The sequence below is a fragment of the Battus philenor genome, unplaced genomic scaffold (genome assembly GCF_028537555.1).
Source record: "Battus philenor isolate CCGP_79_NKW_IND1 unplaced genomic scaffold, ilBatPhil1.0.hap1 SCAF_17, whole genome shotgun sequence".
Classification (NCBI taxonomy): Eukaryota; Metazoa; Arthropoda; class Insecta; order Lepidoptera; family Papilionidae; genus Battus; species Battus philenor.
Window position 1 is genome coordinate 5,266,113 of NW_027181679.1, and position 17,649 is coordinate 5,283,761.

General features: G+C 32.8%; 1 protein-coding gene across 1 annotated transcript; it reads right to left on the bottom strand.

Annotated features, from left to right (window-relative positions):
* Positions 1 to 545: 545 nt before the first annotated feature.
* On the bottom strand, positions 546 to 12,184 carry beta-Man (beta-mannosidase). The gene is made up of 12 exons (XM_068763080.1): positions 11,963 to 12,184; positions 10,325 to 10,468; positions 9,709 to 9,857; positions 8,974 to 9,167; positions 8,007 to 8,265; positions 7,208 to 7,373; positions 4,965 to 5,090; positions 4,625 to 4,799; positions 3,307 to 3,880; positions 2,481 to 2,610; positions 1,331 to 1,713; positions 546 to 921 (listed from the first exon to the last, which is right to left on the bottom strand). The coding sequence occupies exons 1-12, from the start codon at positions 12,090 to 12,092 to the stop codon at positions 679 to 681; spliced, it is 2,673 nt and encodes an 890-aa protein (XP_068619181.1). The 5' UTR covers positions 12,093 to 12,184; the 3' UTR covers positions 546 to 678.
* Between the last annotated feature and the right edge of the window lie 5,465 nt (positions 12,185 to 17,649).

Below are 17,649 nucleotides of genomic sequence, written 5' to 3' on the forward strand. Positions count from 1 at the left end.
AATTTTTATAAGCGACCGACAGCAGGCCGACGGAAGAGAACTGAGATTTGCGATCATAGGTCGCGGGTTTAATTCCCGGAATTAAACCTTATGTAATTCATTCTATGTCCATTATATGATAATTATATGAGATTGCCATTGTTCACTAACAAGTTTCAGTATATGCGCAGCAGTGTCCTCTATGTGCCATAATACCACAGCACGATCGCCAACCCGCCTGCCAAGTGTGGCGATTATGGTATATCCTCTATAGATATCTTTTGGGGAAGCTTATGCCTTGCAGTGGCATCTATGAGGTGAAGCGATGACTTCGAACATTTCTCTTCTAATCTACAAAATACCTAAATACTGCGTTACCTTTTACATTATTTCGTTTTGCATAATTTACAAAAATAATAATTATATAATCTTTCGTTTCTCAGTTCTTGGATTGAGTTAAAAAATATTTTTTTAACATTTTATTATGATTATTACAAGAAATAAATAAACATAGTGTATATAAAAAAAAACAATTGTATTATATTACATTTAATGTCTTTTATACTAAGATTAATTAAATATTCACAAGAATATAAAAATTATTCATGGAACATTAGACAAATGATAAACTGAGTTGCATTGTGAGTTTTATAAATAACTACAAGTAATTGTACCCTTCATGCAACATATATAATGTATTCAGTTTATATAATATTGATATGTGATACGTTTCTCCAATTCTTTTACGGAAATCATTCTAGGAATAAAGTAATTGACTGTCGTTTGTGGTTGTGTGACGACAAAGCCATTGTCATCAAACTTTCCTTCCAGTGAATTCGTTTCCAGCCAGAGGAAAAGCACAACTGCATCCACTTCAATGTTAACAGCGTATATATAGAAATTTTTCAATTTATTTTTGTAGAAATTTTTGGACACGGTTATCTGAAACAGTACAATTTTAATATAATATCAGTGTTCTAATAAAAACATATATTCTTTCATTTTTATTCCTCTGAAACAAGCTAGACGTAAACATGAGAGTAAACATACGTTTTATGTACAATAACGTAAACATCCTGAATTTAAACTAAGATTTCAATGAGACATATCCCAAACTTATTGATTTAATTAGATCCGATTTAAAATGCATGTTTTGTTATTTACTACTCACTGTCAAAAATCTTTTTATTTTCATTTACAAACACTATTCTCCCTTGGCTTTTACGGCTTTTCTGGGTTCGAGATTAACAATTACTAAGCTTGAGCACTGATGAGAGAATGTCCGCACGGACCGTTGCAATATTCATTTCACCGGATATACTTCAATGAACTAAATTATTTTTGTACGTACCTTAATATTAGGCTCCGTAAGGCCTTTTATATCTTTTAACGGCTTTGGAAAAATAAAGTTATATGGTGACAATGACACTCCTTCGAGATGTAAAGAGAATCTTAAAAATATTTCGTTTTCATTTAAATTCCACAAATTTATCGACGTTTCTTTCTTGGCACTAAGCAATTCGACGTTTGCTATAAACTCCTGAGATTTGAACGGTGTTAAGCTTGTCCAATTGTAATAATCAACTGTGATTCTGCCGTCTATTATTGGTACAAGTCTGTCATTGATGACGTATACATCGACTTTATCTGTTAGAAGTTGACGAGGCGATACTAAGACGGGTGCAAAGAATGATTTAGCGAAATAGTGCAACATTTTCCATTTGCCACCGTATTCTAAAAATAAAACAGAAAAAAATATTCACATTATTTTCCTACGAATAATTTTAATACAGCAAAAATTAGCGACATAATTATTAATCTAAATCAAACTACATTGACATATTAGTCACTGAGATTTAAGTTGAATGTGATCATAAATTTAATTGCTTTACTTTCATGCATTACTTTTCACAGTAAATATATATGTTATAGACCGCACAGCGTGCAGAACAGGTGGCCTCTGGGGACTTAAGGTTGAGGCCTGGCAAGCGCAGCGAATGACGTCTGCCCGCTCACAAAGTAGTCAAATGATCTTTTTCATATTTTGTCTTGATGATATTGGAAATACATGGGACAGGACTAATTCCGACAGTGGAACACTCTACTGCTAAAATAGTGATGATCATTTATATTTCGATAAAAATTACATTTTTCTTCTTCTCCCAGTCGTGGTTTCATTTCGGAAGATCGTGTCCACCTCGAAACTCATTGATCAATTCCATGACGATCTTCCATACCATCCTATCATCTGCTATTCATATGGTATTTGTAATAGATATTGCAGTTGTGGACTTGACTTGATCGGTCTGATCAAGCGGATAGGCAAACGTCCGCGTGATCTTTTGCCGTTTACTTTCCTTACAACTAGCAATTTGACAACTAGTAGTTTGAATTTATATGACTGTTTGCGGGTTATGCGGTCAAAATTCTTAAATTAAGAATTGTAGGTAAATTTTGTAGAGCCGTGATCTAGAGAAGACAAAATATTAAGTAATTCTCACCTATACTTGACCAAGATGGTGCCTGCCAGACGTCGTTGAGCTGCCAGTAAAGAGCACCCATAGTGTACCAATCCGATTGACTTTGTCGATAGAATTCTGTCTCAGCCTTAATCGCCATAGCTTGAGATATCTAAAAATTAAACTATCAAGGATTTTCAAAATGTTAATTATATATACCGACATTTGTGTTGTATTAAGATGTTAAGACGATACAATTTTTTAATTCGTAATAATTATCACCAAGGTTATGCGGGCTTTTATTAATATTTACATTTTCTGTTCAGCCTAGCAATATGTAAATCAAAACTAATTGGATTAGTTATAGGTATAAAAATATTAAAAAGGTGAATGTAAAGCATTAAAGCTGTTTGCTGACAAATGAAGAGCCGACTGGAAATAGCACAATTTATTTTGTACATTCATCAACAATGTTAATGAGTCACCAAACCAAATTCTACGCAATCCCTTCAACTAAAAACTTTTAAAATAAGACGTATTTAAGAATACACTTTATTTTGTATTTAACAACTACGAAAAGAGAGGTCTGCAATATCTCATGGAATTTTATTATATTTGTGTACAATCAATATTTAAAGTGCTATGTGGTTTTAAGTTGTAGAACAATAAGTAATATACACAGAGTAAACCTACCTTTAAACTATTAAAGTATAAAAATGAAAAGGAAATATTTGAAATCGATAGTTAGGTTTAGTACTTAATCATTCTCTACCATATTGTTTAATAATGTTGACTTTTCTATATATTCTATTAGGTTGGAGTTTTAATAAAAAAGGGAATAAATTAAAATTAAAAATTTTCTTCATACCTGACTGTAGAACACAAACTTCTCGAAATACCTGGGATCACTCTCGTTTAACATCATGCGCCGCTGTATCTGGTTCATAATAAAGTCATACCCATTAGGACTGTGCTGCCTGTGCGCTGAGTACGCGCTGTCCACTCTATAGTCATCCTTGTTTTTAGTCGCCGTGGCCATTGTTTGAAGAGAGGGCAAAGATTGGAAGCCATATTCAGAAGCGAATCGCGTGCTCGGGTATATGTTTAAATTCCAATTATCAGACACATAATTGTAGTAGTGTGTGTCGCCGTAATTAGAATCGTAAGGGTTTTGCGCTATATAACCCTCACGCTCAGACTCCAAACCATTCGAGGGACTAGAGACGACATATCGTCGACCCGGATCCAAGTTTTCGACGATCGGTTTTATAGTATCGACGTATAGCTTGATGTATTCGTCTTTGTATTTAGAGAATTCTGGCGCGGTGTTGTACCAGTTACCTCTGAGAGCCACTTCATTCTCGTTGTTACCCGCCCACAATGCGATGGACGCGTGATGTTGCAGTCGAATAACCGTTTGTTCTATTTCAACTTTGACATTACTATAATAGAAAAAAAATTGCGTAAATTAAAAGTTTTCTGTGGACTTGAATACTAATTTTATGGTCATTCGAAATTTAAACATTGTGATTGTTGCACGCTAAAGCAGCACATCACTTTTTTTAAATAATTTATCAGTTTAAAAAAAGTTCATAGAAACGGATACAACATAAAAATACCAAATAATGAAATAGAGTATAATCATTGGAAATTACCTTTTTATAATAATGACATATATTTGACCAACAGACAATTGGCCGCACACGCATGATGATGTAGACATATTGACGACTTTTTGTGAAAAAGTTTTTATTTTCAAAAAATAATTTAATACTAACATTAATGTTACATATGAATATCAATATTTGATTAAATAAAGGCTAATTATTATGTAGTAATTTAACCATTGGTAACGAAAAAATATTGTCTATTCATTTATATTGTCTATTCAACCTGTTGTCCATTATGACAAAGCACATTATTCTAATGGAGAAGTATATGGCATATACTTAAGGTTCTAACAACCAAAGGTGGACAGTACGACCTCATTAAGGTCATCGGAAGATGCTGAATGAACTGATCCAACTGTAAATATATAGGGGAAAGCCTATGTTCAACAGTATATTATAACTAAGATGATATTGCATAAAATTTAAAATAATAAAGTTGACTATCAGCTATATTAGCTTCAGATGATAATAGGAAACTAATAAAAATATCCATAAATATCAACAATAATTTCTTACTCTAGAAATTCAGGATCAACAGGATACATTGCACAAGCGAAAAGAAAATCTTGCCAAATCAAAATACCCAGTTCGTCGCAACGCTCGTAGAAATAGTCTGATTCATAGACACCTCCTCCCCAAACCCGCAGCATTGCCATGTGGGTGTCCTGTGCGGCCGTCAGAAGTCCGTCAACTAAAAATATTTTACTCCCCTTTAATATGATTTTAAAATTTGGACAAGTTAAATGGTCCTTTTTTACAATTTACAGAATGATTGGTTAGAGATGCAAAAGCTTCAAAGGTGTAACTGTGTAGCTTATTTTTTAAATGATTTATTTATAATTATTTAAATTTGTACCTGTGGGTTCGTCGTATCCAAGCTCTGGTAAAATATTTGCAGGTATCCAATTAGATCCTTTCATGAAAAGTGGATAGCCATTAATTTTGAAGTAAAAAGTTAAACCTTTTCCGGCTGTATTATTACCTGAAATGTTATTTTTTTCTTTATTTTTTCATGTTTTGTTTTAATGTGCTTTTGTGTTTTTATTTTACTATTTTTCTATTTTTTTGTATGTGTGATTCTATGTGTTTTATATGCGCTATACAGCTAACATCAAAAAACGAGCAACGTACAAAGTGTACTTGAGGTGTGAGATGCGTACATGGTGGCATAATTTCATTTTACATGCATCGTTTGCCAATTTACCTTCTTGTGTTAACTATCCTGTATAGGGGAGAGTAGGGTAATGAGAGTCAGTGGGTAATGAGAATCACCCACTCATCCACAAAACAGTACACGAGAGCGACTCGTAAATGAGGTCCTCTACTCTGCCCTGGCCCCCAGGCGTTGCCTCGAAAGTCTCGCACCAGTTGGCGCCCGCACTTCTGAGATATGGTTGTATTTTGTTTTTTCGCTCCGCTGATCTAATTTTTCGTCAATGTAAATTAAAAGGTAAATGTCGAATAATTTGCAGTATACGATTAAGACATTCACACGTGCTTAGTTAGACATTCAAAATTGTGATGTGCAGTTCTTAGCGTGTTAATATGTTACAGTTTTATTTTCATTCATTTTTTTTCTAATTTGTGTAGAAGTGGGTAATGAGAGTCGGGTGACTCCCATTTCCCACGAATGATCATGTATCGAAAGAATCATAATCACCAGTTCCGAGCACATCAAAAGAATTTCATCCCATAGTACCGAGCACACCAAAACAGTCAGTGTCTGCGATTAACTCATCAGATCCTAGCACTTCAAGTCAAATTACATTGCATGATTTAATCAAGTTACCAGAGAAGACACGTATTATTGATACAAGACATTGCCGAAAAAAACAACAAGCAACACTTTTAACTTTAACGCCATTGAAAGAAAACCTTGTAGAAAAAGAAAATAAGAAAGAAAAGAAAAAAGGAGAAACACAGAAAGAAAATAAGAAATGGAAAGGTAAAGGTCAGGGAAAAAAAGTAAAGTAGTGAAGAAGACCCATGAAAAGGTAAAGCGTCAAATACTTCAAGAATCGAATGAAACCTCTATATCTGATGTTGGGACTAACGATTTGTGCCAGCATGATGAGGATGATGAGCTAAAAGATGTGGGAAACAAGTGCCCAGTATGCATCGATTTCGGCAGAAACAATGAGATATGGTTCAGATGTACCTCATGTGGTCTATGGGCTCACTCGGAATGCACCGGGTGGGACTCAGCTCAAGGTTATGTCTGTGATATGTGCTAGATTTTCATTGACTCTGATTGCCCCCAGGGTGACCACCATTACCCTCATATCAGTGCAATGGGAGTCAAATCTGTTTTTTTTTTAAACTTGAATAATTTTCAAAGTTGATTGCCAAAGTGATTGAAACTGATCTCAATTGATAGTATATTAGTTATATTATATTTAAAGGCGGTTGCAATAAATATTTTGTTTTATAATTAATTTTTATTTGATTTCTCGCTTAAGTGACCCCCATTACCCTGTTTTACCCTACTATACAATCTTGTTTGGTATAACTGTCTGTAATTTTTGCCTTGGCATATGTTTGCATTCTGTTAAATAAATACGTCTCAAACGGTAAGACAATGACTAAAGAATAAATACTAGGATAGTTATTTGTACACTTTTTAAAAATGTAATTGTTTAAATGCATCCTTTACATTTCTTTACATTTGTTGACGCCCACTATATTTACCTGTCTCTTAAGCAAGTGCTTACAAAAGTGTATTTGAAAAAGCGCTATAATATTTCTGTCCATCGCATAATAGTATTACTGTGAAAATGAAGAAAATATCTTTATTGCTGATAAAATATTCATCATCATGATATCAGTCGATCGACTCCCACTGCATAGGCCTCCCCCAAAGAAAATATTAACAAATTAGTATAAAATATTAACAGTATAATAGTATAATATTTCGACAAAAATTTTAAATAATAATCACTTCTCTGAATCATAGTTGAACTTAAAAAAAAGAACTTGGACAAAAAAAAGTTAACTAACATCAGTTTTGATAACAACAATAAACATAAAAAAGTAGAACTTGTATGTGTAGTGTACAGCATCCATAAAGAATACTTAAGAGAAAAAGAAGTTAAAACATACTTAAGACTTTTGAAGCATCTTCTTCGATTAATTCCAGTGTACGAAAACCAATTCTGATTTGTTTACTGGAAACTTCATCATCCTTTGCATGTGTTGTTAACGATACTGTGAGATTATATAATGGCTGATCACCGAATCCGTTAGGCCACCAAAGACTGACAACATCCTGAAAAAACGTTGACACTATTATTTACACAAAATATATTTATTATTATTCTTGTAACGTTTTGAACCAATCTAAAATATACGTCAATATGTTTTTGTTATAATTCCGACATGTTATAAGATATATTTTCCAAAGACGTTTGTTATTTTTTGCCTATTATATCAACCAGATTCCAAGAGCGTGCCCGACGTGATGCTCAACATTTAAAAATAAAATACGCATAATTTATTTATTTTTCTTTTTATTTAAATAAAGGATTGATTGAAATAAATTGTTTTTATTTTTATATTTAATGATAGTACAGGTACAAGCTAACCAAAGATATTTCATGAATCATATTCATAATTATTGACAACCAGTAAAGTAAAAATAAAGTCATAAATGAACCATTTGCATCGTGTTCTTTTTATGACTAAGTCTACAAACTTTTACTTTGTAATTTTTCACATGATGTTACCTTGAGTGAAACCGCTAGTGAAGCGCTAGATGAAAACTCGTACTGTAATCGCCTGATTTTGAAATTAGCGCCATTTAACAATGGTGGTCCTTTTTCTGCTATTACGAAAGTAAACGTCGACAAAATGACGTCCTTTAAAAGTCAACTTGTCGGATTCAAATAAATTCAATACTTACACGATGAACAGACATATTGAGCTCGATTTCAGCAGTACCATCGGCCCTGGTTATAACCGCAACATCCTTCGCAATCTTTATTGATTGCTGAGCATCGACTTCTAACTGAGCGCTTATATAACCTTGAATACGTTTTGTCGATGTTCCCGATTCCAAGTGGGCTACGATACGTAAATCCCAGATGTGATCCTTTAAGTCCAAATGAGTTGTCACTGATCTTACAATAGCAGTGTCATATAGTTCTATAAACACCGGTTTCCTGAAATTATTTGTTTTATAAACGAGGTGAGATAGACCAAACAGGACATACACGTTCACATTTATTATATCCTATGGAAAAAAAAAGCTATAGCGAGAAACTAAAAGGGTTTGATAGACAAATTTGAAGAACGCTATTTTACAGTAAGCACTTTATTCCTATAGCTAGAACCTTACAACAGTTATAAAAAATATTTCTCTGGATCCATTATTTAATTACCTAACATTTACAAACTAACTAGTTACTCGTGATTATAACGTAGGAAATTTCGAAATTGACAGTGAATCCGATAATGACTACATTTACATAAAATAAAAGATTTGGTACTAGCACGTGAATAGAAGTATATCAAAAAAACTCCCCATGTGTACACATCTTTATATTTATTTACATGCACAATGAAATAACTACGAATAAATTTTTAGTGGATTTACATGCTGTGCAGGTCGGAACGAGAAGTATAACAGCAAAATCAATCGTACCGTACCTGGGTACGGTCTTTGTGGGTACGTCGAGGCTGGCCTCGCCCCTACCCCGCCACCCTCTCGGCGAACCCATGGAATGCCGAGAAGATAAGTCTCTATTTGTGCCACTATTTACGTCTGATCTTTTACCTTTATAAATGTGCTCTTATTTGGATTTACAATACAAAATAAGCTCTAACAGTAACATCGATAAACAAAAGATTTTAATATAATGTGATCAAACCATAGTCCAACTGACGGAAACGCCGGACCCCAGTCCCAGCTAAACGACACCTGCATCTTTCGCAGTTGATTTGCGTGACATTCGCCATTGTAGACGTCTGGCACGCACTCGGGAGCCGTGAAGTGCTTGTTTGAGCGGCTCAGAGCGGCTTGCACAGGCGATGCGAAAGTTATTCTCAATTCATTAACACCAACCTAAGTCGCAACCATTGAGGAGTTAAGGTCGTAAACAATATTATCTTTACGTTAACTATTTTCTTTAGTATATTGAAAATATACCTAAAGGATCAAACAATCTCTGCTATTGTACAATTTTATTTTGATTTTAGTAATTTTTATTCTAAAATCGTAAGAATGAAGTAAGTTAGTTAACCAATAATCATAATTTCAGCCATAGATGTCAATTTTAGGACCTGGTTAATAGATTTTCTAGATGATCGATTGGTAGTAGACCACATTCAGCGTCTTCCGAGTACCTTAACAAGGTCTCCTTTCCATCTTATGAGTGGAAGGTTGTATGTTGCTCTTGCTGGTTCGTCGTCCAAAACCAAGGCAACAGCAACTTGTTAACTTGTCAATTCGTTCGTTCATGGACCTCCTCATCCCTGATGCAAATTAACCAACAACCAACCAAAACTTCCATTTGCTTTTCGTTACAAACAAGAATTAATATTAACAGTCAATGTTTAACATGTAAACTGTTGAATTCTAACATAAAATAATGTGAAATAACTACCTTTAAATATTTTTTCACATCAAACACATATCTTACGAACATGTTCTGCGTGGTTCCGATCGGAACATCATTGAGCTCAATGAAGCCAACCGTGTCCACTCCTTCGAAAACAAGATTAGATACTGCAGATACAAGTTCATTCTCTGCCACTGTAACATCAAATAAAATACTGTTTTATAACCAATTTTAAGACTATTAAAAATTTATTTACGATTTTAATAATATGATATAATAATGATATAAAAAAATTCCATGTGTTATAAAAATATTGGATCTGACAGATACTATCAGCATAATAAATTGTAAAGTATGTATTTTTATATATGTACTGCCTCATTACGACGTCTCCGACATCTTACCTAAATTCGTAAAATTGAGCAAAAATATTTTTGCTGAATAAAAGTAAGCTATGAACGGATATTACACATCCCGCAATAGGAGTTTTAGAAACGTTCATAAAAATGAATACTGAACCAAAAAACTTAGAAAGTGTTTTTTGAAATCACTCGCACAAAAAGCAATGCGTGTTGCACGAAACGGCCGGAGAAGATCTCGTATGTTTATATGTAAATGTTTCTGCTTGATTTTATTACAAAAATCTGGAAAGAATGCTTACCTTTAAAATGTGCCGCGTAAGTCCACGTATCGTATGCCACCCAGCGCGTGTGTACATCATTAAAACCTGACAATATGTCAGCGATAACACCTGCCTTTTGTAAATCAGAATACACGCCGCCTGGAACTGTACCAGCTACTCGCGCTGCAAGGCAGATGTCGATAAATATTTAGTCATATATAAGCAATTTTGACGTTGTATAAACACTTCAAGTTGGCAAGTTGAAGAGATAAGGGATAAGCCATAGCGCGCAGAATACCTGAGGCCTGGAAGTTCTGGAGTAGAGACTACAGCTCCACAAGCGCAGCGTACGACGTACTCTCACAAGGCGAATAGAGTACCTTATCCAGGTCATCGAAAGACGTGAATCGTGTATGATTTGACCCTTAACAGCTTTGACTAGTCGCGAGAAGCCTGCTCATCGTGGCAATGTTTCAATCAACTATATATACATATATATGTATATTTATACATATATTTATTTATATATATATGTGTGTGTGTGTATGTATATGTATGTATTTATATAAACAAATCGCCGAACATGTTACTAAGCGCGAAACTAGAGAACAGCATGATCAATTCGATTTATTTTCATACTTTCGTTAGGGCTCGATCTTTATTATGGTGAGAGAAAAAACAGACTAATTATTAATATCAGCCCAGAATTGAGTACACTTCTATTATCCAGTAAGTAACGTTTACTTTAAAGTATATATTTTAGTTAAAAAAAAAAACTTATTTTATCTTTAATATATGATACACATTACTACATATTAAAACTAGTTATTATTTATCACCCTTACCATTCCTTGCAGATTTTTACTACCAGAAGTTGTGAACCTATCGCGTTCCAAAAGAAAAAATACATAACTCAGGGTAAGCAACGACTACAGAATATTTGGAGAATTGCTTGACATTGATATCTTTCGTAGCTCTGGTTTCTAAAACCCTTTTAATAATTCACTGATTTATAAGAGATTTTTAATTTTAATTGAGTATTTTTAACATACAGCCTAGAAGAATATAGCGATCCGGAGGAAACATTTTCAAATTAAGAGCTCTTTTGGTGTCTAAATCTGTAAGCCGGATGCGTGCCGTTACGTACGATCTCTTTTTTACTATTTTTTTTCGATTTGGTGTAGTCTGATCTTTCTTTATACAATGTTATATGCAGTAAATTTCACGTAAACTTTGATGTATTTTTAACCTATATGTACTACTGGTGTACCAAAATAAATAAATACACGTAAAATAAACGTAAAATCATTAAAGCTTTTTGCTAAAAAAGAAACTCTGTGTTCTCCAAAAAACATATAAAAATATTAAAGATCGCTACGTATTAATGATCATCGCTTAATATTATGTTAAGATGTTCGTACTTAAGTTAATAAAAGAATAATTAATATCAATTTAGGGTTAGAAAATATAATTAGTTAACAACAATAAATTAACAATAACAAAACTGCAACTGTAAACACTTGGCAACCAGTCATTACTTAATTTTATGATACCTTATAAATTTATATTCCTTAATTTTTATAAATATTTAACATTTATTATTATAAAATTTGATTGCAACAACTTGTATGTGTTATGTATATAAAATATTAATAAAGGATACACAAAAATACTTACTTCTATTATTAAACAGTGTCCAACTCACATCTTTATTTGATGAAACTAGATCAATCCGGCGAAATTCGCATCGTATGTTGGCAACATAAATTGAAAATAATGTGAACAATATATATAACAAATAACCCATAGCTTGTTGTCACTTCATAGCCGTATTATTCGAAAATAAACAACATTCTAATCATCTGTTTTCAACTGACGGCTTGAACCGCGATACTGTAATCTAACAAGTGGACGCCCGTCATTATGATATCTCATTGTTGGGCTCTTTACATCAAATGGTTATCGATAAATAAATGAACCAAAAATAACCGTTCGTCTTGATTAAACTTTCATCTAAAACATTGAATTAAAACTTTAATAATTTAAAGTTTTATTAATATAATTATAAGAATTAATATTTTAATATAGTTGGTGACATAATGTACATATAGTAGGTATATAGGTATGTCAAACACACAAAAAACACATTAAAAACAATGTGGCTAAGCATTTTTTAACATTAGTTTAAATTTTTTGTTGTTAATGTAATACATTTTGATGTATCATTTAATCATTACGACATTTATGGAAAATTACGCAGACACCAATGACATTATTGTATTTAAATATCTCCTCATAAAAAATAAAATAAATGGTACATTACCACTTACGTACTGACTCATTACGATTTGTCTGAAACCATGAAGCTAGAATTTTGAAAGAAATTTACCTTTTACCAAGTAAACGACAGTTAGGAATTTATTATGGAATCCAGATTTTATGAAATTCTACCCGTAAGAGGGGTCAGTGGATTCATTTTCTTTTTAAAAATTAATATTTAAACTACGCCCATAAAAATCAGTATGGCCACACGAAGCGGGCAAGGAGTAGCAAGTATACTATAACCATAATATAATGCTAAAGGCGGAAACTTGTAACGACCCCTTGTTGTACAAGTCGAATGTTTTTTAGATTCCTTAACAAGTACCTAAAAATACAATAATTGTTTTTAAACAATAACATGTCCGCGTTTGACCACTAACTCGCCCGATAGAAAGCGACGATGTTGTCGAAGATGAAACACTCAGACTCAGTAGGTACCTACAATTATCTAAGCTTCTTACTTAAAGTTTTTTGGGTTGTTGAAAATCGTCGTAGATATTGTATGTATTGCAGTGTCTTGACAAATATTATTTATAAACAAACAAACTTATTGAGTTATTTTAAATGTATGACCGTCGGAGCAATGCATCGATATTGGATTAAAAAGATCGATATTTGTAACCGGTTACATCGGTCATGGACAACACTCTGTTCCGTTAGTAACTAACAATGAGTAATATCATGTGTTCGTGTCAGCCGCATCTAATACGAAATATACGGTTACGCATTCAGTTGTATGTATGTATACAGGATGATTTCTAAACCAACGCGATCTATCGTTCATAGAATCGATTTTAAGAACGTCAATGGTTTTAAAAATAAAAATCTAACCGCTCATTTTACCTAACTTGTAAGGTTGTCAAGTATGAATTGGAGTAAAATTCAAGTTTTTAATTTCATTTACAAATAACCTAACCTAAACGCCATTTCAGCTTTTTAGGCTAAACCTTTGAAATAGAGGGAGGTACTGTATCTTAATTGAAATAGAAAACTGTGTTGTAATGTAAATTGTATGACCATCATGTCTGTCCACAGACGCCCTATACAGGGCATAGTCCTCTCCCGAAAATAACTATGGGGGATATACAATAATCGCCACGCTGTGCAAGATGGTTGGCGATTGCAATGTGGTATTATGGTACTCAAATGACACTACTGCTTATTCCAGAGGAATAATATTTTTGAGTAGTGGCTATGCACAAAGTATGAACTATATGAGATTAAAACCAGGGAAGCAAATCCCCGACCTATGATCGCAAATCTCAGTTCTCTACCGCTGGGCTACCACTGCTCAACTAACCGATGACTTACCATTCCATTTAAAAAGCTACTACAGAACTAGTATTTGTCAAAGTTACATGCCTATTTATATACTTGCGGCAATAGTATCACAAATAGGAAATTAAATAGTAAGCACCAAAGTAAAGAAAGAAATTAAATTAAATTGTAAATAAAAATATTGCAATAAGTAGGATAAAAGATAAAAATGCGATAAATATATGTAAATAATAGAATGTAAAACTGTATAAAACTGAGATTTAAACAAAATTCGAAATATAGATACCTAGAACGTAGTGGTTGAGAATGAATGTAAGGCGAATAGAACGGAAGAGAAAGACTAAGAAAATTGTGAAATGAAAAAAGTAAAGATAGATTATGTGATGAATGAAAGAAGAGAAAGATAAAAAAGAGCGTGAAAAAATTCATATAAAATTAAAAAGTCCCTGTCCCAGACCAGATAGGGTTAACGAAAGGTCCCCAATACAGGAGGCCCCTTTAAAAAAAATAATGTCACTAAAAGATCCTACAGGTTCCATAGCCAATTAGGTATGAAGATTCAAGTGACAGGTACAGCTTAATTTAATTTTCTTATCACAAATACATCATTACCACTTTCTAAAGCACGTTTCAGTTTGAAAAAAATAGCTTTATCGGCGATTAAGCAAGACCATGGAAATCAAAGAAATTTATGTATTGATGAGGCTTGAGTTCCACCGTGAAGCCACAACATGGCACGCAGTAGCCAATATGAATAGTGTATATATGAGTGTAATAGTGTGTTCGACATTCAAATGGCTATAAAGACGAATGTAGTCCATTGGTTTGAGAAATTTGACATGGGAGGTTTAGATGTGTCTAATGAAACACGTAGACATTCCAAGACTCAGGTTGATAGTGACATTCTGATAGCCACTCTGGAAACGAATTCATAATATCCATAATTTTCTTAATCATTACCATAATATATTCGACAAATAGAATGATTACCAGAAAATGCACAAATTATTACATTGATTATTATTAATGAACTAAGCATGCATTGGTGGGCTGATACCCGCGTGGGGGCACGCGGGTATCAGCCCACCAATGCTTTGAGCGAAGTCAATTCCAACTCTTCCTGCAAACTTAGTACTGCCTGAAGTTAATGGCCTGGTGTACTCTCATAGAAAAAATAAATTAATGCAACATATTCCAGAGGAATCACTTTGTACAGTCACCCTTTATAATACAAAGTGATAACTCTTTACATTTATTAGCAAATATCCTATACATTCCAACCATCCTGTAGTTATTTCCGATCATCCTGTAGTATCCTTAAATATAATAATACATTATTTACTATTCTCTTCCAAGTAATGATATATTTGTTTAACAGAACGTGCTTACTCTTTAAGCTTCATAGACCAAATTTACTTTGCCTTATCTTATGTAAATGTTTATGTGTTTATATATTTTTAATTCATTTTGACAATGTTATTGTCACCACAGCTTCTAGTTAAGATTGGATTAAATTTGATTTGTAGATTGTTAAGCTTTTTGAACTAATGAAATCACGAACGTATATATATTTATTAGTGCTATTATAAAAAGAAGTATTTAAAATACAAGGAAATTCTGTTTTTAACTATATCATGTAACATAAAAACAAAGACGATTTTCACGATATCTTAACATTATTTTACTTAATGATAACGCGCCTTTTATCGGCCAAGATGGAGAGCGCTTTTATGCATTAAAATCCTGTCTATCATTTCTCATATCAAGATAGGTAAGGTAATGTAAGGTAAATGACACACTCATTTACTTTACATTAATTAAACTTTTCTTACTTTAAAAACTTTCGTTCTTGCATAGACTTAAATAATAATATTTGTATGACTTTTATTTGTTAGGAAGATGTGTTTGGAATCAGTATAGTAAATCTAATAAAAAAAAAACAATTGTTATTTTTTACTTAAAATTTTATATTCAAGAACACACCTTTTTTACACTGAGGTTATTTTAAATTTGTCGTGAAATTATGTTAACAACTAATCGTTCGTCATATAAGCCGACAAACATCCACTACAAGGCTTCCTCCAAACATCGCAAAAAATTTCTAGAACCTTTAAACTCTCGTATCATAAAAGTGGATTACGTAACAAAGATAAAACTAAAATAAATATCAGATATATGACTTTTTGTTGATAAGGTATTTCTTGTTGTAGTAATTGGGATAGACAATGTAGCAAAAAAGGATGCGCGATAACAGATAACCCATAATTTCGAATAGGTTGAAACTTTACATAAAAATTCTCTTAAAGTAGCCCCAAGTAATGTTGAGTATAATAAAATTATTATTCAGAGATAGATCTTGGTTTAAAGACAAATATAAGAAAGATGGGAATCGAAATAAATAAAAATTAATTCCCAATATCGAAACATTTTTAATTTATTATTTTCTTTACAATTCACAACAGTAACATCGTAAACTTTTAATGTTTCATAATTTTTTAAATATTTATTTGTAATTATTAAAATTATAACACCTCGTCAATTAATAATATTTTAACAAGTTGTAATAAAACAAAATGTAATAGGGCGTTACAAAACAACGCAATTATTTTATGTGGTATGCATTATATATTGTGAAATGCTACAATATATTTAGCACCTATTAATAATTTTATAACGATAAAGAATCTGTATACGCTCCATAAGGAAATATTGGTATAATTCTAAAGAATTGTTAAGTTTAATTAGTATTCTATATTCGAGTAGCGTTCTTTTCGGCTAGACTTTTGCGTCTATACCAGCTTCGTCTTCATCTGAAAAATTCGGATTAAAAAGTAATGAGCCTCCTTTTATTTTCAATATTATTTGTGTTAAATGTAGGTATAGGCTATACGAAGTGTGGCCATTAAGTCTGAGAGAAAGAAAATTGATTTTTTAATTGACAAATGCTATTTGTCTTGGGTAACCAGCCTTGGGGGCTTCTTTTGATGCTACAATTCTGACTGTTGCTATTTTATTTGATTGGATTAACAGGCAAGCGAGTTTACATCAGCCCACGCGCACCCCAGCTTTGGCTGTCAATCAAATCGCATTTAGCATTTCGATTCAATAGCGACCGAGGGTTGAACTAGTGCTTAGTCGTTTATGTAATGGGTTTTCTTTATAGCTGTAGCGAGGTTCCGGCGTGCTTTAGCGTTGCACAAAATGTTGGGAACCATCTAGATACGCTTATGTAACCTGAGTGCCTGGTAATTAGTAAAATTCTCTGTGTGGTGTTGATTACGAGTACAATATCTTGAGGGGTATTTTTGTCATTTTATTCCTAAGACGATCGGAGTTTTTTTTTTTTCAGATAATGAAATTCCATTTAAGTTTAAGAAAAAATAACATGATAAGGATAAAAAAATCTTATTTCTTCGTGGTTGGTGTTCACCTATTTTATTTATTAACTATATATAAATTAAATTGCGATTATGTCGAATTCAATGTTGATATATAGACAACTTCACATGACTTTTATAGCGTGTAATTTAAAATGGATCAGTTTTACTTGTTTTTACTTGGAAAATTATCATCATCTTCATCATTTCAGTCGTAAAACATCCCCTGCTAGACATAGACCTACCCAAGGAACCGGTGGATGAACTACGCTGCGTTTGCGATCTGTGGCTCAGAACCATAAAGCCCTAATGAGCATCTGTTCTACGCCGTACGTTATTTAACCTCAAATTTGAATAACAGGAAAGAATTTTCTATGAATATAAAAT